The sequence below is a fragment of the Pseudophryne corroboree genome, chromosome 10 (genome assembly GCF_028390025.1).
Source record: "Pseudophryne corroboree isolate aPseCor3 chromosome 10, aPseCor3.hap2, whole genome shotgun sequence".
NCBI lineage: Eukaryota > Metazoa > Chordata > Amphibia > Anura > Myobatrachidae > Pseudophryne > Pseudophryne corroboree.
Window position 1 is genome coordinate 264,486,902 of NC_086453.1, and position 24,313 is coordinate 264,511,214.

Genomic DNA, 24,313 nt, shown 5'->3' on the forward strand with positions numbered 1-24,313 from the left:
TAAGTAGCCAAAACTCTCAATCACTCCTCATTCATATCCCTTGCCTCAATTATTTTAACCTCCTTCTATCTGACCTTCCCAAGCCCCAGTTATCCCCTTTCCAATCCATCCTACACATGGCTGCTGCCTTAACAGTGTTTTCCTGTCTCACTGCTCTACCTCAGCTGTCCCTCTCTGTCAATCTCTACACTAACTCTCAGCCTCCTACAGAATCAAGTTCCAACTCTTCACCCTGACCTACAAAGGCCTCACACATTCCCGGCTCCCCTACACCTCCAACCTCATTTCTACCTAAACTACCTTCCATCCTTCCACTCTGCCAATGAAGTTATACATAACTTTGCTCTAAATCAGTTTCCCAAACTCCACCATTACAGTCCAGGTTTTAAGAATGTCCATGCTTGAGTCCAGATGGTTGGCTCTAAATTCTTCTAATCAACACTAATGTCGGTTTAACAATTATTTTTCTTGGCCTCATTTTCATTTCCATAATTTTCTGTAGAAGCGAGAAACACTTGGCATTTGCATTCTGGTCTCTTGTATAGCGGAGAGGTCACTACTTGCACCAATACTGTAAGCTGTTATCACATGGATATTGTTTAGTGCTGCCTCCACAATGTGTATGTGGTATTAGATGGGCTGGCAAATATCCTATATAATAAAAGGCTAATGCTGCTCCTCACCTCTATGGGGGAATTCAAGTGTTTTGCAAGCCAGTGACCACGAGATGGCGTCCGTCAGAGCAATTATTGCTCCGTTTGGGCGCACACATCCGCCATCTCTGACATTACTTTTATGTTGTTCCGTCATTTTGACGGGCTGGCAACTAGTTGCAGGGTAATTAGAACCATGCACCTCCTCCCACATTTGTAATAATTGCACGGTTGAATATGTCAGAAACGGTTCATAAGAAGGCATCACAGTGTCCATCCTACAGGATAATCTTGGCTGTAACGGCTTTCTGTCCTTACGGAATAATATGCTGTATAATGGTCCAGGGTGGCAACAGAATTATTATACAAGCACAACCTGCGGGGCAGGGACCCAAGTGAGTTGATTGCCAGATATCCTAGTAAAACCTTTCTGTGATTTCAGCAAAATGACATAATGAGGCTTGGGCTGCCATCTGGTATAAAGGCTGAGCACGGGATGTAGTTATGTGACCGATGGTCACATAACCTCCCCCTGCATCCCGAACACTGAAAATACCGACAGTCAGCATGCCGACTAGAAGAGCACCACTGTGGTACACCAGAACGAACTTTTACAAGCAATTATCAAAGGTGCAAGTAATCAGTAGCAACAATCATCTGTTATGATGAGTACATAACTGAGCAACCCCCAGGCAACACACTGATTTGATAAGCGATATGCACTTATTTACAGATCCGCACCTCTGAGCAATGTTGGTAAATAACCTTAATGTCTGTGTACTGCTGTGTACTGCTGACCCACACTTGCAGCATTGTAAGACGGAAAAGTATTCTCTTACTGTCAGTCCTCATCTTTAAAAACAAGACGATCCCAGGGAGCACTGCCCTCTTATCCACCTTGCCAGCCCGCCACAGGTAACGTCACCTTTACAGATAACTGTCCCTATGTCGCAGTCTCTCCTTGATCAGAAATGTGATTACGTCACAGTAGCAAAAACCCTATGAATAATGCCAGAAACGTCACTGATGCTTATTATCACCCAGAGAAGAAAGTGTCACTGCAGTCAGATAGCGGAAAGCAATGTGAGGGGAGGCTGGATGCCAGTTGCTAATGGAAACCCACACATGCTATGGATAAGGTGACCTGCTCTGCCAGAGCACTCATGTCAGTGCAATTATGACGAGGCCAAAAGCCAAACGCTCTCCAGGGGGCTTTGTATCAATGTATTTTTCTGTTTGCTATTATTGTTTATGATTTATGTTATACTGTACTACCATTGTTACATAACCAAATACACAGTATCCACAGAGCTAATGGCTGGTGAAAGCACCACTGATTCCTACAGGTAAACGCAGTATACTATATTAGTTATGTCTCTGCAAAGACTCGGAAACTTGAATTTGTTAGGATTCAGGTGCCACACAAGTGACAGAATAAGGTTTTATTGTTCCATTGTGGTTAGCACCAGAGAAGAAGCACTGCATATATGTGCTGAGCAATGCTCTTGTTAATTGGGTGGTTTCTGTTTCAAGTATATAGAACTGCAACAGTGTAGTAGCCCAAGATACCCACCACAGGCATGCGCAGATGCAGACATGGGGGTGCGGCTTAGTACTACCCCCTCCGGCACATTATGGTCTACTGCCCCCCTCCATCCAGGACACAGACTGCTTACCCAGGTGAGCAGTCTTATGTCCCAGAGCAAGAGGCAGAGGAGGCTGTCCTTCATAATAAACCAGACTGCATTACTAATAAACAACCAACACATTTTAAACGTATGTATTGAACTTGAGTCTCCCATATCCAGAATGCTTGGGACCAGAAGTATTTTGGATATCGGATTTTTCCCTATTTTGGAATATTTGCATACCATAATGAGAGATGAGAGATAAACAGAATGCATTTATGTTTCATATACACCTTATACACACAGCCTGAAGGTAATTTTACACAATAGTTTTAATAATTTTGTACATTAAAATAATTGAGCCATCAGAAAGCAAAGGTGTCTATCTCGGTATCCGGACTATAGATCTACATTAAAAAGGTCTACAGTCAATAGGTCTACCACTAATGGTCGACATGCATTAGGTCGGCAGGGTCAAAAGGTCGACAAAGTCAAACTGTCGACATGTGAAAGGTAGACAGTTTAACAGGTCGACGGGTCAAAATGTTGAAATGACAATGTCGACACACATGGTAAACACGTTTTTTTTATGTTTTAATTTTTTTCAACATTTTCATACTTTACCATCCATGTGGACAACAACTGGGAATAGTAACCTGTGCCGAGCGCAGCGGTCGCATAGCAAGACACCTGGCCTTCGCTCGCAATGCGAGGGGACACAGTACACTAATGGGGCTTGTTTGTGGCAGAAAAGTGACAAAACACCCAATAAAAACAAAAAACATTATGTCTACCTTTTTTGTGTAGACCATTTCTATGTCGACCTTTTGACCCTGCCGATCTACCGTATTTGCCGGCGTATAAGACGACTGGGCGTATAAGACGACCCCCAACATTTCCACTCAAAATATAGAGTTTGTTATATACTCGCCGTATAAGACTACCCCCTCTTCCGCACACCTTCCACACACCAAATAAAACGTAAAAGAACAAAGAAGTTTAAAACTTGCATCATATTTCTTTCTTTTTGCTGGGGCCATGATAGGGTTGATAGGCGTTTGACAGCTGGACTTTTTCTATGCTGTATTGTACTGTACAATGGTGCAGTACTGTGGTTGGCTGTTGGCTGTATACAAAGCCTGATTGGATTGGTCCCTGCTCCCTGTCTGCCCTCCCTGTCTCCCTGTCACTAGCAGCAGTCTATTAATACCAAGTGACATTACTATATTATGACCGCAAGGGGCGGGCCGGAGCGACGCTGCTTCCCGAGCAGAACGGGCCGGTCACGCCGAAAAGGCTGGCACCCCTGTATCGCCGCAGCCACGCTGATGACCCGCCGCGGCCGCAGTGCATCGGGAGGCACTGCGGCGTATACGACGTATAAGACGACCCCCGGCGTATAAGACGACCCCCGGCGTATAAGACGACCCCCCCACTTGGTGGCATGTTTTGCAGGGCCAAAAAGTCGTCTTATACGCCAGCAAATACGGTAACTATTCTAACTATTCTATGTTGACCTTTGGACCCTGTCGACCTAATGCATGTCTACCATTAGTGGTAGACCTATTGACTGTAGACCTTTTTAGTGTAGATGTAATAATCCACACCTGTCTCAGTAGGTTGGAGCTGGGTGGGTGGGGATACCAGCAGTCAGCTTACCGACCCCGGGATCTTAGCCACAGAATGCCTGGAGTGGGGGGGCAACAAAGACCCTTGCGGGCTCGGTGGATCACTGCGCTCGCCACAGGTTCTATTCCAACTCTAGGGGTGTCATCAACACCCACGAGTGTAAATAGTCCCTGTTAGTCGGCATGCCAACTGTAGGGCTTTTGATCGCTCTGGATCCCGGCGTCGGTATGGTGACCGCTGGGTTCCTGAGTGGCGGTCACATGACCGGATACCATCTCAGTCACGCTAAATAAATTCTGTATTTCGGAATATTACATATTTTGGAATTATGGATATGAGAGACCTGTAGCACAATAAAGGGGGAATTAATTTACAGTGGGCTAATTGATCCCCCGGTGTCCAGGGCCGGACTGCCCATCTGGCAATTCGGCATATGCCAGAAAGGCCGATGGGCAGGTGGGCCAATCCGGTCCCAGAGGGAACCGGGAAGGCCGCGCGCAGCGCAGGCTCCTGCTCTTTGATCTGTGTGTTTCCAATGGCCACATTGCGCGCCCCGGACGATCCATGCGTTTCCAATGGAAAGGGCGGCATGCCGCGAGTCCACGCCCCCTGACTTAACAGAGCCTACTGAATTCCCCCTTTAGTCTATGAAAAACTGAACTAATTACGTAACTAACAATCCTATTATTTAGGTTTTTAGGGCAATTTACTGATATAGCATACTGCAATTAAACTTAACTTTTTAAATGATTTCAGATTTTATTTAATTTATTTACATTTATTATATAATCTAACATAAATAGACAATCTCATATTTTAGCTTGATTTATCAGATATTTCATTAATACTGTAAAATATTTTTTTTTATTTTGACAAAACTTTTTTGGGTCTTCACCTAGTTGGGGATGTCTGAACTTTCCCATGCTCTCCAGAAGAAGAGACACGGCCACCATCTTTATTTATAGCCGTATATATTCTATAAAACCAGTGTTACACATAAAGCTCTTGTTATTAAAACTTACAGATACAAACTTTAGTACTGCAAAACACGAAGGACACATTCTTGTATTGTCAGCGAATGGATTTACCTCTGCCTATAGCGGAAAACATCCCGTCCTGAGAGACACATGTCTTGGCGAACGTCTGCAAGAGCAGCAGCAGCACCCTGCGCCATTGCTGTGGTGGAGTGAGGTCTGTGATTGTCAGAATGAAAGGACTGGCTCTTCCCTGACATGCCTATGGCACTGTGATTGACAGATCGCCCGGAGACTGGTTTGAAGTGAGCTGCCAGGGTGAGTATCAGTCTCATTATGGATTTAAGGTTCCCATCAACTATATCTGTAATAATACAAAAATATAATCAATGTCTACAAAAGTGCATCACAAGGAATATCATTAAAACATGGAATTTACATAGTTACATAGTTATATAGTTACATAGTTGAAAAAAGACAAATGTCCATCGAGTTCAACCTATATTATAATTTTAATTTTTTTTATTTTATTTTTTTATGTTAATTAATGCTGTATCCCTGGATATTTTTTTCTGCTAGGAATTTACCAAATCCATTTTTAAACTTATTGATTGTGTCCACCATTACTACCTTCTCTGGCAGAGAATTCCAAATCCTTACTGCTCTTACTGTGAAGAACCCTTTTCTCCGTTGAGTATGGAATCTTTTTTCTGCTAACCTCAGTGGGTGTCCTCGTGTCCTATGTAGTATTTTTTTTGTTAAACAAATAGTTTGATAAATCCTTGTATTGTCCCTTAATGCAGAGGTTCCCAAACTGTGTGCCGTGGCTCCCTGCGGTGCCTCGGGACACTTGCGGGGGTGCCCTGGGTTGGTGGTCCAGGACCAATTCAAATTATTCATGGTCAATATAATAGGCAAAACCAGTGCTGGTGGCTGCCAGACATAAAATATATGGCCAAACAGAAGCAAATCTTGTCCCTCACCACACAACTGACCCTAAGGATGACATATAAACGCGATCTACTTAATGTAATATTTCTTTCTAAATTTCTCAATAAGACATTTTTGGCCTAGGGGTGCCATGAAAAAAGTTCTGATATTCTAGGACGCCGTGATTCCAAAAAGTTTGGAAACCACTGCCTTAATGTATTTATAAATATTAAAAATGTCCCCTCTCAGTCGCCTCTTTTCCAGTGTGAACATATCTAACCTTTTAAGTCTTTCCTCATAATTCAGTACCTCTAACCCCTTAATCAGTTTAGTGGCTCACCTCTGAACCCTTTCGAGTTACAAGATATCTTTTTTATAGTATGGTGCCCAACACTGTACACAATATTCCAGGTGTGGCCGCACCAATGATTTATACAGTGGCAGGATTACACTCTCATCCCTTGTCTCCATACCCCGTTTTATGCATGCTAACACCTTATTAGCCTTTGTTGCTGCATTTTGACATTGCGTACTGCTACCAAGTTTATTATCGATGAGCACTCCCAAATCTTTTTCAACTACCGTTATCCCTACATTTTCCCCATTTAGTTTATAGGCTGCCTGATTGTTCTTAGTCCCAAAAAAACGGCCTCTGTAAGGTGCTAGAGGTTGTTAGTTCCGCGGGGCACTGCGCCTTGGCGGTCGCAATCGCAGCACACCGCACACCCCTAACATATGCCTGAAGTTGAGAAAAGTGGTGAGTACAAACCGGGGGCCCAGCTAGGGGGGTCCCCCGGTTCATGGTGCGGCACAACGCAGGGCAGCATACGGGACCCTCCACGGGGGGGACCCGCTATAGCCCCCTGGGTACACTGGCAGCGGTATTGGAAACTAACAGCAATTGTGATGTTTGCACAGTATAAGGAGACTTTGCCAGTATAAAAAAATCTATGTAGCTCCGTCGCCATTACCGGGGCGTAATTACAGCGCGGGACCAGTGGCATTTTGGTGCCTTCCTTTGCTTACTAGGCTTCTGCTAGGTGTGTCTACGAACTGGGGGACTTATCGTGTAAAAGTCCATACTTGGTCTTTTATGAAGACAGAGCGGAGCTAAGGACTAGACAGCAGTTCCTGCCGAAGGTTGTCTCTGCATTCCACTTGAATCAACCGAGTGTACTCCCATCAAGTTCTGGTATATCTGCTCCTCCGGAGTCGTTAGATGCTGTGCAAACCTTGAAGATCTATATCAGGAGAGCGGCTCGGATCAGGAAGACGGATTCCCTGTTTGTGCTCTATGAGACGCAGGAAAAGGGTTGCCCTGCTTCTGAGCAGTCCATTTCTCGTTGGATTAGGCTAACTATCCTTCATGCCTATGTGTCGGCAGCCTTACCCATTCCACAGTCTCTGAAAGCCCACTCTACAAGATCGGTGGGCTCTTCCTGGGCAGCTGCCCGTGGAGTCTCGGCCTTGCAACTATGCCGAGCTGGTCGGGGAAGAACACCTTTGTGAAGCTCTACAAGTTTGATACCCTGGCCAAAGAGGATACACAGTTTGGGCAGGCGGTACTGCAGATGTCTCCGCACATTCCCGCCCGTTCTGGAAGCTTTGGGATGTACCCATCGTATTAAGGAGGTCATTCCGAGTTGTTCGCTCTGTAAATTTCTTCGCATCGCAGCTATTTTCCGCTTAGTGCGCATGCGCAATGTTCGCACTGCGACTGCGCCAAGTAAATTTGCTATGCAGTTAGGAATTTTACTCACGGTTTTTTCTTAGTTCTGGTGATCGTAATGTGATTGACAGGAAGTGGGTGTTTCTGGGCGGAAACTGGCCGTTTTATGGGAGTGTGTGAAAAAACGCTACCGTTTCTGGGAAAAACGCGGGAGTGGCTGGAGAAACGGAGGAGTGTCTGGGCGAACGCTGGGTGTGTTTATGACGTCAAACCAGGAACGACAAGCACTGAACTGATCGCAGATGCCGAGTAAGGTTGAAGCTACTCAGAAACTGCTAAGAGGTGTGTAATCGCAATTTTGAGAATCTTTCGTTCGCAATTTTAAGATGCTAAGATTCACTCCCAGTAGGCGGCGGCTTAGCGTGTGTAAAGCTGCTAAAAACAGCTTGCGAGCGACCAACTCGGAATGAGGGCCTAAGTGAACTCCAGTATCCCTTATGGATGCTAGAGAAAATGGGATTTTAATACCTACCGGTAAATCCCTTTCTCGTAGTCCATAAGGGATACTGGACACCCACCTCAGTGCGTTGACTTGTCTGCAGGTTTTTCTTTTCCAAAAGTTACCTGTTCAGCTGTTGCTGTTTTGTTTTAGCCGTTGCTGGTTGTTTTATGTTATGGTGTGCTGGTGTATGAATCTCACCACTCCTTGTTGTTATGTTCTTTCTCTCAAGTATGTCCATTCTCCTTTGGGCACTGTTTTACCTATAACTGCCTGTGGGAGGGGGCATAGAGGGGAGGAGTCAGCACACCCAGTTGAAGAAATTTAAAGTGCAACGGCTCCTTTGGACCCCATCTATACCCCATCGTATTAAGTGAACCCCAGTATCCCTCATGGACTACGAGAAAGGGATTTACCGGTAGGTATTAAAATCCCGTTTTTTGCTTTGCTAACAAAACTGAGTTTGAGTTTGTTTCATGAAACTTGCAGACCGCCCTATTGGTTCACCCGAGAATGATGCAATCCAATTAAAAATGTCTATTTGCGGTACTCGCAGCAGGGGTGTGAGAATATTCTACAATATGTGATGTGGGAGAAGTGCATGGAAAAAATGGGGAGACCTTCCTGGATCCCAGAAAAGTAACAATTTCCTTAGCAGTATCATATAGAAGAATGTTAGTGGGCAAAAGGAAAATACTAGAAGATTTGTGCTTTTTCTAAAAAAAAAAAGTAAAACCATGGAAAAAGCTAACAAATTTTGTTTAATTACAAAAAATGATACGAAGAAGGGAAAAAAAGAAAAAAGAAAAAAAAAAGATGATTTTGGGGTAATTTGCAGCCATTTCTTTTTTTTAACCCAAGTCAGGACATTTCTACCTTAAACTAAAGATTTTCCCTACTTTTTCACATCCTCAGGATGTAGCAAACAATAGTAGTGAATTTACTCCGGCTGCTTCAATGCAAGTTTGTAATTGGATTGTAAAATTAATTTGCACTGCAATTTTTGTGTGAAAATGGCAATTTGCAGCCTCACACCTAATTGCACCTACTGTACCTATCTCTATGTCTGCGCCTCCACTTACCTCCAGGACCACCATGCAGGGTGAATACTGTGACCACCCCTCCTCCCCAAATGTACTCTGTCACCCCAACCCCCCTATTTGCTTTGCAGTACTGTATACTGACACCACCCCGATATGTGCTCCGTGAATGCCCCCTATACACATCCAACAAACCACGCAATGTTGTGTACTAGACACCCCTCCCCAAAATATGCTCTATCATCCCAATCCCCCACATTCACTGTGCAGGAACACAAGTACAAACCCAACCCCCTCCCTTACACACACATGCATGGTGAGTACTGTACCCCAATATGTCTCCTGTAACTACCCATAACACACACAATGCAGTACTGTGTACTGACTATGTAGTGGGATCAGATGGCCATTTAAGGGAATGTGGGGTAGTCTGATGCTATGTGGGGAGGCATATGGGGAACTCAGTAGCATGGTGTGGTGGCATACTATGTATTGGGGGCACTGTGATGTGGCATTCCATGCATTGGGGCACTTAAGTGTGCATCCATGTATTTGGGGGGGAGATGTAGTTGATATTCCAGCGTATGGGTTCCTGGCAGTCAGAATACCGGCGCCGGAATCCAGAACAGGAGTATGCTGGAAGGGTTAGGGTTAATGGGGGAAGGGGAACGGTTAAGCTGCGGGGGGGTTAGGCTGCGGAGAGAGAGGGATAGGCTGTGAGGAGGTGAACTGTAGTGTGTAGACCTTGCATCTTATTTGTCTACCAATATTGGGTTGCTCATGCATGTTCTTCTTTTTTTAGCCCCGAATACCTGCGGTAGGTCAGGCATTCGGGGGTAAAGCTTTAGCTGTAACGTGGCCAGCTTTAGATGTAACATGACCAGCTTTAGATATAATGTGACAAGCTTTAGACGTAACGGGTCCAACTTTAGATGCAACGGGGCCAGTTTTAGATGTAACACGGCCAGCTCATAATGCAACGTGACCAGCTCATGAGACAACAGGGCTAGTTTTAGATGTAACGTAGCAAGTTTTAGATGTAATGTGACTAGCTTTAGATGTAACGTGGCCAGTTTTAGATGTAACGTGGCCAGTTTTAGAAGTAATGTCGCCAGCTTTAGATGGAACAGGGCCAGCTTTAGATGCAACGTGGCCAGTTTTAGATGTAACGTGACAAGCTTTAGATGTAACGTGGCCAGTTTTAGAAGTAATGTCACCAGCTTTAGATGTAACAGGGCCAGCTTTAGATGGAACGTGGCCAGTTTTAGAAGTAATGTCACCAGCTTTAGATGTAATGTGGCCAACTTTAGATGCAACGGGGCCAGTTTTAGATGTAATGCCGCCAACTTTAGATGTAACGTGACAAGCTTTAGATGTAACGAGGTTAGCTTTACATGTAATGTGGCCAGCTTTAGATGTAACGTGACCAGCTTTAGATGTAATGTGGCCAGCTTTAGATGTAACATGGCCAGTTTTAGATGTAACGTGACAAGCTTTAGATGTAACGTGGCCAGTTTTAGAAGTAATGTCGCTAGCTTTAGATGTAACAGGGCCGGCTTTAGATGTAACGTGGACAGTTTTAGATGTAACGGGGCCAGCTTTAGATGTAACGTGACAAGCTTTAGATGTAACGTGGCCAGTTATAGAAGTAATGTCGCAAGCTTTAGATGTAACAGGTCCAGCTTTAGATGTAACGGGGCCAGTTTTAGATGTAATGTTGCCAACTTTAGATGTAATGTGGGCAACATTAGATGTAACTGGGCCAGCTTTAGATGTAATGTTGCCAGCTTTAGATGTAACATGGTCAACTTTAGATGTAACGAGGCTAGCTTTACATATAATGTGGCCAGCTTTAGATGTAACGTGGCCAGCTTTAAATGTAACGTGGCTAGCTTTAAATGTAACGTGGTCAGCTTTAGATGTAACGTGGCCAGCTTTAGATGTAACGTTGTCAGCTTTAGATGTAACGGGGCCAGCTTTAGATGTAACGTGGTCAGCTTTAGATATGTGACCAGCTTTAGACGTAACATGGCCAGTTTTAGATGTAACATGCAGACACATTTTCTATTTCTCAAAATGCAATTGTCATCAATGGGACTTACAATTATTGCTACTTATTGTGCACATGAATGGTCTAACTCAAAAATATCTCTCAGAAATATAATCCAAATTTAAGATTCACGCTGTACTTGAAATCAATTGTATTGTATTACTACTCACCTTTTGCCGACGTCTGATGCATGCGGATCTTTTTGGATGCCACAAACTGCATAACCTTATCCACATTGTCCTTCATTTCCTGAGGGCAGCTGGGCTGCAAGTGAGTTCCACTCAGCTTCTCGCCAGCTTCCGGAGAGAAAAGGCAGTAAGTCAGTTATTACATGTAATGCAATCAGCAGTAACACCTTGGCCATGCACACCATATCTGCTGGAGGGAAGAAATCTTTCACGTTACAAGCATTTATACAGTAGCAGTAATAATATATAAACATGATGTTACAGAAAGTATCCTGAACACTACAGCACAGTAAATGTCAGCTCCATAGCAAGCTCTGTGTCTTCAGCTGTGTGCTCCCAGTGTTATAGTCAGTAAGATACATATGGCACACTCACTGGGGACTGAAGGGACAGCTTCATATGCTTCACAGAATTATTATTATTATTATCATTTATTTATAAATCATCATCACATAATGCAGCACTAACGATGTCCCTGACCAAATGAGCTTACAATCTAAGGCTGGGCACACACCAGACCGAGAAGTAGGCGGACCCGCCGTTGCGCCAACAGAGCGGACAATTCGGGTAAGCATATACACATACCGATCGGCCGCTCGATGTGTCAGTCCTATCATCCAGCTGGGCGCCAACTGTGACATCAGTCCCTGCAGCCAGTGTTAGGTCAGTCGGCGAGGCGCCTGTAAACACAGCCAGATGTGTTGATATATCTGCAGATATATCATCCATTGGCTGCTCAGAAGACCTATATAATTTTAAGCAGAATAACAGTTGTAGCAGCGGTATGCAGTCAGAATTACTGCTCGTCGGGATCCTGGCTGTCACAATACCGACGCTGGAATCCTGACTGGGGCACCATACCGCCGCCGGTATCCCGGCAAGGTACGTGTATCCTGAGTGATGGAATGCCGGCAGGGGGTGAGCACAACGAAGCTAAGCTCACCACAGGTTCTATTCTCCCTCTGTGGGTGTCGTGGACTTAGCTTCGTTGTGCTCGTCCCCCTGCCAGCAATTCCACCACCCAGGATACCGATGTCGGTATACTGACCTTCGGCATCCCATGCGGCGAGATACCATACCGATCCCGTAGCAGCCAGACGGGAAATGTATTAAAAGCCAGCAGCGTTATCAGCAGCCCATACTAAAGCAGTCGTTGTTATTCCTTGTAACTTGTAGTCCACTGCCTGTGTAGTTGGAGGAAGGGGAGGGGGGAGTCTGTCTGTGCTGATGGGACGCCCCCAGTGGGCAGGGGGGTTGTTTGAGGAGCCTGGCTGTACCCAGTCACCCACTAGTACCTCCATCACCCACTATCTCCCTGTCACCCTAACCCTGTCACACACTTTCTCCGTCACCCTCTTTCTGCACCCAAAGTCTCCCTGACACGTTCTATCTCCCTGTCACTCTTGCCATGTCACCCACTATCTCCCTGTCACCCTGTCCCAGTCACCCACTATCTCCGAGGGGGTCATGAGCCAGAATATTGCCTAGGGCATCAAAATAGTCAGAGCCAGCTCTGGGCCTATAGGTATGTTTCTGGACTGTGGGAAGAAGCTTACGTACCTGAGTAAAGTGACACAAACAGAACATAGAAGCTTTGCAGAGATAGAGCCCTGGTAAAAACAGAACCCATCACCCCAGCGCTGTGAGACAGCAATATTAGGGTTCTAGCAATAAAAATAGGACTTTAATACCTACCGATAAATCCTTTTCTCCTAGTCCGTAGAGGATGCTGGGGACTCCAAAAGGACCATGGGGTATAGACGGGATCCACAGGAGACTTGGGCACAATAGACTTTGAATGGGTGTGAACTGGCTCCTCCCTCTATGCCCCTCCTCCAGACCTCAGTTATAGGAACTGTGCCCAGGGAGACGGACATTTCGAGGAAAAGGATTTTAGTTATACTAAGGGTGAGACACATACCAGCTCACACCACAAACACACCATAGAACATGGTTTACAAGCAATACCAGTCAACAGCATTAACTAAAACAGCAACAAGCTAAATATAACCGATACATAACCTTCGTGTAACAGAAACAATAACTATCAATACAACTGCAAGTAACAGTCCGCACTAGGACAGGCGCCCAGCATCTTCTATGGACTAGGAGAAAAGGATTTACCGGTAGGTATTAAAATCCTATTTTCTCTTACGTCCTAGAGGATGCTGGGGACTCCAAAAGGACCATGGGGTCAATACCAAAGCTCCAGACCGGGCGGGAGAGTGCGGACGACTCTGCAGCACCGACTGAGCAAACATGAGGTTCTCATCAGCCAGGTTATCAAACTTGTAGAACTTAGCAAAAGTGTTTGAACCCGACCACGTAGCCGCTCGGCAAAGTTGAAGCGCCGAGACTCCTCGAGCAGGTGCCCAAGATGAGCCCACCTTCCTGGTAGAATGGGCCTTCACTGACTTCGGCAACGGCAATCCAGCCGTAGAATGAGCATGCTGAACCGTATTACAGATCCAGCATGCAATAGTCTGCTTGGAAGTAGGAGCCCCACTTTTGTTGGGAGCATACAGGACAAACAGAGCCTCTGATTCCTAATTTGAGCCGTTCTGGCAACATAAATTTTCAAAGCTCTTACGACATCGAGAGGTTTGGGTACCGCCACGGCATCCGTAGCCACAGGCACCACAATGGGTTGATTTATGTGAAACGAAGAAACCACCTTCGGCAGAAATTGTTGACGAGTCCTCAATTCCGGTCTATCCACATGGAAAATCAAATAGGTCTCTTGTGAGACAAAGCCGCCAATTATGACACCCATCTTGCTGACGCTAAGGCCAAAAGCATGACCACTTTCCAAGTGAGAAATTTCAACTCAACCTTTCGCAAAGGTTCAAACCAGTGAGACATCAGTGAGACAACTGTAACACCACGTCAAGATCCCACGGTGCCACGGGTGGCACAAACGGAGGATGGATGTGCAGCACTCCCTTCATGAAAGTCTGAACCTCCGGAAGGGAAGCCAATTCTTTTTGAAAGAAAATAGATAAAGCTGAAATCTGCACTTTAATGGAACCTAATTTCAGGCCTGCATCCACCCCTGACTGCAAAAAATGGAGGAAACGACCCAGCTGAAACTCCTCCGTAGGAGCTTTCTTGGCTTCACACCAAGACACATACTTTCTCCAAATACGGTGATAATGCTTCGCCGTGACCTCCTTCCTAGCTTTAAGGAGAGTGGGGATGACTTCCCCAGGAATACCCTTTCGAGCTAGAATTTGGCGTTCAACCTCCACGCCGTCAAATGCAGCTGCGGTAAGTCCTGGAAGACGCATGGCCCCTGCAGTAACAGATCTTCTCTGAGAGGAAGAGGCCAGGGATCTTCTATGAGCAATTCCTGAAGATCCGGATACCAGGCCCTCCGTGGCCAATCTGGGACGATGAGTACCGGCTGAACCCTTGTTCTTCTTATGATCCTCAACAATTTTGGAATGAGTGGAAGAGAAGGGAACACATATACCGACTGAAACACCCACGGAGTTACTAGGGCATCCACTGCACTGGCTTGAGGGTCCCTCGACCTGGAACAATATCTCGGGAGCTTCATGTCGAGGCGAGACGCCATCATGTCTATTTGAGGAATTCCCCAACGACTTGTCACTTCTGCAAAAACCTCTTGATGAAGATCCCACTCTCCTGGATGGAGATCGTGTCTGCTTCCCAGTAGTCGACGCCCAGAAGGAAGACCGCCGACAGAGCGCTCACGTGCTTTTCCACCCAATGGAGAACCTTTGTTGCCTCCGCCATCGCCGCTCTGCTCTTTGTTCCGCCCTGGCGGTTTCTGTACGCCACCGCTGTTACGTTGTCCGACTGAATCAGGACAGGTAGACCTCGAAGAAAGTGTTCCGCTTGCAGAAGGCCGTTGTAAATGGCTCTCAATTCCAGAACGTTTATGTGCAGACAAGCTTCCTGGCTTGACCATTTTCCCTGGAAATTTCTTCCTTGTGTGACTGCTTCCCAGCCTCGGAGACTTGCATCCGTGGTCAGCAGGACCCAATCCTGGATCCCGAACCTGCGTCCCTGTAGGAGGTGAGAACTTTGAAGCCACCACAGCAGAGATATTCTGGTCCTGGAAGATAGACTTATTTTCCTGTGCATGTGCAGGTGAGACCCAGACCACTTGTCCAACAGGTCCCCCTGAAATACCCGGGCATGAAACCTGCCAAACGGAATGGCTTCGTAAGCCGCCACCATCTTGCCCAGCACCCGAGTGCATTGATGAATCGATACCCTTGCTGGTTTCAGAATCTCCTTGACCATGGTCTGGATTTCCAGAGCTTTATCCGCTGGGAGAAACACTTTCTGCAGTTCCGTGTCCAGAATCATGCCCAGGAAAGACAGCCGAGTTGTCGGAATCAACTGTGATTTTGGCAAATTTAGAATCCAACCATGTTGTTGCAGAATCGTCAGGGAGAGTGCCACGTTTCTTAGCAACTGCTCCTTTGATCTCGCCTTTATCAGGAGATCGTCCAAGTACGGGATAATTGTGACACCCTGCTTGCGTAGGAGTACCATAATTTCCGCCATTACTTTGGTGAAGACCCTCAGGGCCATGGAAACACCAAACGGCAATGTCTGAAATTGGTAATGACAATCCTGCACCGCAAACCTCAGGAAAGCTTGATGTGAAGGACATATTGGGACATGCAAGTAGGCATCTTTTATGTCGACTGACGCCATAAAATCCCCCCCTTCCAGACTGGAGATCACTGCTCAAAGAGATTCCATCTTGAACTTGAAAGTTTTCAAATACAGATTGAGGGATTTTAGGTTCAGGATCGGTCTGACTGAGCCGTCCGGCTTTGGTACGACAAAGAGGCTCCAATAAAACCCTTCTCCCCATTGAGACAGGGGTACCGTGACAATGACACGCTGTTGACACAGCTTTTGTATCGCAGCACTCACTACTTCCCTTTCTGGGATAGAAACTGGCAAGGCTGATTTGAAAAATCGAGGGGGGGGGGGGGGGGGCACCTCCTGAAACTCCAGTTTGTACCCTTGGGACACTATGTCCAACAACCAGGGATCCAGGCCCGAGTGAAACCAGACATGACTGAAGAGATGGAGACGCGCCCCCCACCGGTACGGAGCCCCAGCGTCATGCGGTGGACTTGGCAGAAGCCGGGGAGGACTTCTGGTCCTGGGAGCCTGACACAGCAGGCGACCTTTTTTTCCCTTCCGCTACCTTTAGAGGCAAGGAAGGACGACCCTCTTTCTTTTTTGTATTTATTAGGCCGAAAAGACTGCATCTTATAATGGGGTGCCTTTTTCTGTTGTGCCGAAACATAAGGAAGAAGGGATGATTTTTCCGCTGTAGCCATAGATCCCAGGTCAGCGAGGCCGTCACCAAACAAGACACTATCTTTATATGGGAGAGCTTCCATAGTTTTTTTAGAGTCGGCATCAGCATTCCATTGATGAATCCACAGCGCTCTCCTGGCCGAGAATGCCATGGCATTGGCCCTTGATCCCAAGAGGCCAATATCCCTCGCCGCATCCTTTAGGTAAGCTGCAGCGTCCCTGATATAACCGAGAGTCAAAAGAATGTTATCCCTATCCAGGGTATCCATGTCAGATGCCAAATTATCAGCCCACTTACCAATAGCACCGCTCACCCATGCCAACGCCACTTTTGGTCTGAGCAGAGCACCCGTAGTGACATAAATGGACTTTAAGGTCGTTTCCCGCTTACGATCCGCAGGGTCCTTAAGGACAGCAGTGTCGGGAGACGGAAGCGCCACCTTCTTGGACAGCCGTGATAGAGCCTTGTCCACATTGGGAGATGACTCCCACTTTTCCCTATCGTCAGAGGGGAAAGGATAAGCCATTAGAATTCTCTTGGGAATCTGCCACCTTTTATCAGGCGATTCCCAAGCTTTTTTACAAAGAGCGTTCAGTTCATGAGAGGGGGGAAACGTCACCTCAGGCTCCTTTCCTTTATACAAACAAACCCTTGTATCTGGAACAGCAGGCACTTCAGAAATATGTAAAACATCTTTAATTGCCACAATCATGTACTGAATACTCTTAACCAATTTTGGATGTAAACTGGCCTCACTATAGTCGACACTGGAATCAGAGTCCGTGTCGGTATCAGTATCCGCCATCTGGGTAAATTAACGCTTTTGTGACCCTGAGGGGGCCTGTACCTGAGACAAGGCGTCCTCCATGGATTTTCTCCACGTTTGTGTCTGAGAATCGGATTTATCCAGTCTTTTAGTCAACAACGCCACATTTGCATTCAATGTACTCAACACACTCACCCAATCAGCAGTCGGCAGTGCTGACAGAGTCACTCCCAAATCCTTATCTGCGCCCCCAGCAACTTCCTCCGGGGAGGAGCACTCAGCCTCAGACATGTCGACACACACGTACCGACATGCACCAAAAAACTGGCTATAGGGGACAGACCCACAGGGAAGCCTGTTAGAGAAACACAGAGGGTTACCAGCTCACGCCCCAGCGCCTATTTCAGTACTGAAAACAAATATCAGATGTCTGCGCTGTTCATAAAAGGCTTAATAGCTCCCTGTTACTTGTTCAGGAGAGTGGAGGTCCGGGCCAGCGTTCTCTGCAGCCTGTGAAGAGAAAATGGCGCTGGTAAGCTGTGAGGGCTAAGACACGCCCCCTCACCGGCGTGCTGTAGTCCCGTTCAAAATTTCAATATTTATACTGGCGGGGGCTATATTTAGTGCCTAGACACTTATAACCTATATACTTGTGCCAGTTTTATCCTCCAGTAACATGCTGCCCAGAGTGCCCCCCCCCCCCCCCCCTGCGCCCTGCACCCTGCAAATGCAGTCTGTGTGTGGGAGCATGGCGCGCAGCGCGACCACTGCACGGTACCTCGTTACTGAAGTCTTCTGTACTTCTTTATACTCACCCGGCTTCTTTCTTCTGGCTCTGTGAGGAGGTTGATGGCGCGGCTCCGGGAACAAGCAGCTAGGCGCACCAAGTGATCGAACCCTCTGGAGCTAATGGTGTCCAGTAGCCTAAGAAGCAGAGCCTTTGAACTCAGAAGTAGGGCTGACTTCTCTCCCCTCAGTCCCACGAAGCAGGGAGCCTGTAGCCAGCAGGTCTCCCTGAAAATAAAAAACCTAACATAAAGTCTTTTCAAAGAAACTCAGGAGAGCTCCCCTAGTGTGTGTCCAGTCTCTCTGGGCACAGAATCTAACTGAGGTCTGGGGGAGGGGCATAGAGAGAGGAGCCATTTCATACCCATTCAAAGTCTTATAGTGTGCCCATGTCTCCTGCGGACTCCGTCTATACCCCATGGTCCTTTTGGAGTCCCCAGCATCCTCTAGGGCGTAAGAGAAAACATAAAAAATGCAAGCAATAATTCAAGCACAGGAGGATAGAATCAATTGGGAAGACAAGGATGAATGCCAATGAGTGAGAGACAGACAGAAGAGATGAGGAAATACACAGTGGTCAGTAGAGTACAAGCGAGTAAATATGAAATGCTACGGTTTGGTGGTAGCCTGATAGAGGTGCAGGAAGAACAGAACATTCTTTGGCTACAGAATTATTTTCCAGAAATGTGTTTACTGATAATACTGTACAATAATCTGTATTATTGAGCTCACAATTCTTCGTTCTGTGACTTCTGGAGAGACTGCATAGTCAGAGAGCTGAATGGGAATAGACAGAACTGCATAACTGCCCAATATCAGAGGCATAGTAAATACAATACATGCTTACAATAGAATTGCTGGAGGGATAGCTTCTGAAAAGTGATGCCAGATTAGTTTGATTAACATGCACAATATATGAGAGGCCATCACTGTAAGTGCAGGATAATGGCACATAGATATATACACCAGTGTGGGAAATGTAATGGCGTTGCCTGACTGCTTATAGTGACACTCAGGAATTAGTATGTCACATAGGAATCTCTGCTCTGAATGCATTTATGAAACCATTTACAGTTAAATGAATGCAACCCCGTTATGCCAATATGGGCCCTACACACTTAGCGATTACACTGAAAGATATGAACCATCTCGTTCATTAATGAACAAGATATCGTTTATATCTTTCAGTGTGTAGACACCAACAATGAAAGATGCACTCGCTCATCGTTGGTGCCGGGTCGTTTATACATGCATGCCAATATGGACAATCTCATCCATATTAGCATGCAGGGCTATGGGGCCGGGAGATGGGGGAGTGAATAAACTTCACTCCCCCTGTCACCTCTCCCCCCGCCACCTTAGCGGCAAATCCGCCAGTGTGTAGGGCCAACTGTGTTATACCCCTTTCAGGCTGACAAAAATTTCCCGGGTTATTGCACATGAACGCGCATCAACCCGGGAATTTGCTCAGTGTGATAGGGTACAGGAACAATATCCCAGGTCAAGCGTCCCGGTATTTCATCCCAGATCTCGACCAGGGTTGAATCCGTGATCGTCCCGGGATGCGGTGCAGTGTGAACGGGTATGCCGGGACAAGGCGACCCGGCACCCGTTCTCTGCATAGGAGGAGGCGGTGCTTGGATATGATTATTTCCAAGCACAGCCTCCGGTAACGTCAGCGGTGACGTCACCAACCCGGCAATATGCCAGGTCAGGCCGCAAGTCTGAAGGGGTCTCAAGCCGGGTCGCACCTGGGAAGCACCCGTGTACACATTCCCAGGTGTGACCTGGCTCTTGTCAGTGTGAAAGGGGTATTACTGGATCATACAGCTCCACTCTACTACTATTTCCCACAGCAACCTGGCTGCACCAATATGCAATTTGTATAATACCTACATTTCCCTATAGACTCGTGTAAGCTTGTGAATAGGGTGCTCTTACAACATTGTCTGTCTGTTATCTGTGGTGCAGCTCATAATGAAAGGCTGAGCTAACATAAGTATTAGCATTGGTATTTCTAATGTAAAAGCAGGAAAAGTATCATCAAGCCATGGCTGGCAGAAGCTCTGTGGGTGCACTAGGTGGTTCTTCTGTGGCCACTTCCCTGCGCCCTCACTGCTTCTGATCTTTCCAGGTGGGAATAAGGGGAGTGCAGGTAGGGGAGGGTATCTTCTGATCCCTTCTGTCTGGAAGTGTGGCGCTTTGCAGTGACATCATAGCCCAGTGCCGCAGTCCCAGAACATCACTGACATTAATGAGGAGGCAGCCAACAACTCCCTGACGCTACCGGCTCTTTCTCCTCCATGTCAGTAGCCTGCAGTTTGTGTGGGCGCACCATGGAAAGATTAATAACATTAAGTGACTGCCATAATGTTCCTGATTCATTGTTTTAGGCATCTCTAATTATCCCTAGTAATTAATCCCTAGTAAAGGGATTTACTAACCATTCTTTGTCCAATCACTTTCTTTTGAAACATCAATGCTCCATTAATAATACTAAAAGTATCATAGGACTTAAAAAAATAGAACGGAATTGGGGTACTAAAGGAGAAACTTTTCTAGCTAAGGCAGAAATGAGATCTATTCATGAAGTAAAAACATTAGATCCATGGGCCATTTTGAGTTAAAATGGTTTCTGTAAAAGTCTGTATGCATTTTATATATATTGCAGGGTTTGCATCCTGTTTATACAATTGTTTGATGTGTATGAATATTTTTTATGTCTTTTTACATGTATGAATATTTACTATTAAATTAGTCCCATGTAAGTTTTTTAGAAACAGACACTTAATTGGTATTTTTTAATTTCACCCACTGTATGGATGGGGACGGATTAAAACTATAATCCACATGTTTAATAAAGCTGTGGATTTAATGTATTTCTAGGTAATTAACCCATGTTCCGGTTAGTGGAACACATAACATTATTATGGAGGCGGCCACTTCCGGTAAAACGGAGATATGAGGATCAGGTCGCGATGTCACTTCCGGGAAACCGGAAGTGACACCACGCGTGGAACGCATAGCGGGCACGGGAGTCGCCTTCACAGTAGGATTAAGCGCCGCTACAGCACTTCCGGAAGAACCTGTGGAACGCATAGCGGCCACAATGTCCGTTTTTATAATGAGAAGGAGGTTTACACTTATTTAGGGCTCCCATTTTAATATGGACCAAATAAGCTTTCAATTAAGGTATTTGGGACCACATTAAATAGTGGTTACATACCTTATTTCTCTAACGTCCTAGTGGATGCTGGGGACTCCGTAAGGACCATGGGGAATAGTCGGGCTCCGCAGGAGACTGGGCACTCTAAGAAAGATTTAGTACTACTGGTGTGCACTGGCTCCTCCCTCTATGCCCCTCCTCCAGACATCAGTTAGAATCTGTGCCCGGACAGAGCTGGGTGCATTTTAGTGAGCTCTCCTGAGCTTGCTAATAAGAAAGTATTTTAGTTAGGTTTTTTATTTTCAGAGAGCTTCTGCTGGCAACAGACTCTCTGCTACGTGGGACTGAGGGGAGAGAAGCAAACCTACTAACTGCGGCTAGGTTGCGCTTCTTAGGCTACTGGACACTATTAGCTCCAGAGGGATCGAACACAGGACCTGACCTTGTCGTCCGTTCCCGAAGCCGCGCCACCGTCCCCCTCGCAGAGCCAGAAGACAGAAGCCGGCGGGTTGAAGCAAGAAGACGTCAAAATCGGCGGCAGAAGACTCCTGTCTTCATATGAGGTAGCGCACAGCACTGCAGCTGTGCGCCATTGCGCCCACACACTCCGGTCACTGTAGGGTGCAGGGCGCAGGGGGGGGCGCCCTGGGCAGCAATTAAGTACCTCCTGGCATAAGCAGCATATATACAGTTGGACACTGTTATATGCATGAGCCCTCGCCATTAATTTTACACAAAATCGCAGGACAGAAGCCCGCCGCTGAGGGGGCGGGGCCTTCTTCCTCAGCACTCACCAGCGCCATTTTCTCTCCACAGCTCCGCTGAGAGGAAGCTTCCCAGGCTCTCCCCTGCAGAAGCACGATAGAGAGGGTGAAAAAGAGAGGGGGGGGCACATAACATTGGCGTAAAAACAATATATACAGCAGCTACTGGGTTAACACTAAGTTACTGTGTGATTCCTGGGTCATATAGCGCTGGGGTGTGTGCTGGCATACTCTCTCTCTGTCTCTCCAAAGGGCCTTGTGGGGAAACTGTCTTCAAATAGAGCATCCCCTGTGTGTGTGTGGTGTGTCGGTACGTGTGTGTCGACATGTCTGAGGTAAAAGGCTCCCTTAAGGAGGAGATAGAGCAAATATGTGTGTGAGAGGGTGTCTCCGTCGACAACGCAGACACCTGTTTGGATATGTGTAAGGGCTAAGGTGAATTTATTGCACAAAAGATTAGAGAACAGATAGGAAATCTACCCATGTCTGTCCCTATGGCACAGAGACCTTCAGAGTCTCACAATGCTCACTACCCAAAATAATAAACACTGATATCGACACGGAGTTTGACTCCAGTGTCGACTACGATAATCCAAAGTTACAGCCAAAATGGCAGAAAAGTATTCAATATATGATTATTGTAATAAAAGATGATTTGCATATCACTGATGACTCATTTGTCCCTGACACAAGGGTACACATGTTAAGGAGAAGAAAGCTGAGGTAAATTTCCCTCCTCTCATGAGGAAAAAAGAGCGGGAATCTCCAGACAAGAGACTGCAGTTTCCCACAAAGAATTCTCAGGCAGTATCCTTTCCCCAATAGGGCCAGGATATGATGGGAATCTTCCCCTAGGGTGTCACGTTTGCCCAAAAGGTAGCCCTGACGTAACAGCTATTCTCAGGGATCCTGCAGATAGCGTGCACATTCTGGTACACTACTCAGACCGGCGATTGTGTCGGCATGGGTTTATAGCGCTGTGGCAGCGTGGACAGGTACCTTTTCAGCAGAGATTGAGACCCTAGTATACATATAGATATATATATGTATATATAGAGATATATATATATATATATATATATATATATATATTAAGGATGCTGTCTTAAGAGATATGTATATATAAAACATGCCCAAAGAGACATGAGTATACTGGGTCCTAGAGTCAAAGCTATGTCGAGTTCTGCTTGACGTGTCCTGTAGAATATGCAATGGACAGATGATGCCGACTTAAGAGGCATATGGAAGGCTGAGGATTGTGTGGAGAAGGGTTCTCGGACCTGGTCTCCACAGCTATAGCTGGTAATTCTGATATTTTGCCTTATATTCCTGCACAGCCTAAGAAAGCACGACATTATCAAATGCAGCCTTTCGAATAAAGAAACAAGAAAGTCCGAGGTGCGTCCTTTCTTGCCAGAGGCGGGGTCAGAGGAAAGAAGCTGCACAACACAGCTAGTTCCCAGGAACAGTAGTTCTCCCCGGCCTCTACAAAAATCCACCGCATGTCGCTGGGGCTCCACAGGCGGGGCTAGGCCCGGTGGGGGCACGCCTTCGTAAGTTCAGCCGCAAGTGGGTTCACTCCCTGTTAGATCCCTGGGCAATAGATATTGTGTCTCAGGGATACAAGCTGGACTTTGAGAAGATGCCCCCTCACCGACGGCCCTGCCGGCTTCCCCCCACGAGAGGGAAACAGTGTTAACTGCAATTCACAAATTGTATCTTCAACAGGTGGTGGTCAAGGTTCCCCTCCTTCAACAAGGAGGGGGTTATTATTCGACCATGTTGTAGTCCCGAAACCAGACGGTTCGGTCAGACCAATATTGAATTTAAAATCCCTGAACATATACCTGAATAGGTTCAAGTTCAAGATGGAATCGCTAAGAGCGGTCATTGCAAGCCTGAAAGGGGGAGATTTTATGGTGACTTGGGACATAAAGGATGCATACCTTCATGTCCCCATTTATCCACCTCATCAGACGTACCTCAGAATTGCGGTACGGGATTGTCATTACCAATTTCAGACGTTGCCGTTTGGTCTCTCCACGGCCTTGAGAATATTCACCAAGGTAATGGCGGAAATGATGGTGCTCCTGCGGAAGCAAGGTGTCACTATTATCACGTACTTGGACAATCTCCTCATAAAAGCGAGATCAAGAGAGCAGTTGCTGTACAGCGTATCACTTTCTCTGGAAGTGTAACGGCAACACGGCTGGATTCTATATATTCCAAAGTCGCAGTGGGTTCTTACAGCTCATCT

At 46.3% G+C, this 24,313-nt stretch overlaps 1 protein-coding gene and 1 long non-coding RNA gene across 5 annotated transcripts in view; one reads left to right on the forward strand and one right to left on the reverse strand.

The window, feature by feature from the left end:
- LOC134966476 (uncharacterized) overlaps positions 1–24,313 on the forward strand; it is a 209,114-nt gene that overhangs the window by 177,527 nt on the left and 7,274 nt on the right. The window lies entirely within an intron of this gene.
- DIXDC1 (DIX domain containing 1) overlaps positions 1–24,313 on the reverse strand; it is a 360,729-nt gene that overhangs the window by 135,774 nt on the left and 200,642 nt on the right. For all 3 annotated transcript variants that reach the window (XM_063943242.1, XM_063943243.1, XM_063943241.1), the window contains 2 exons: positions 11,243–11,368; positions 4,999–5,248 (listed from right to left, as the gene is read on the reverse strand). In XM_063943242.1, coding sequence (XP_063799312.1) covers positions 4,999–5,248; positions 11,243–11,368 — 376 coding nt within the window. The remainder of the gene's footprint in view (positions 1–4,998; positions 5,249–11,242; positions 11,369–24,313) is intronic.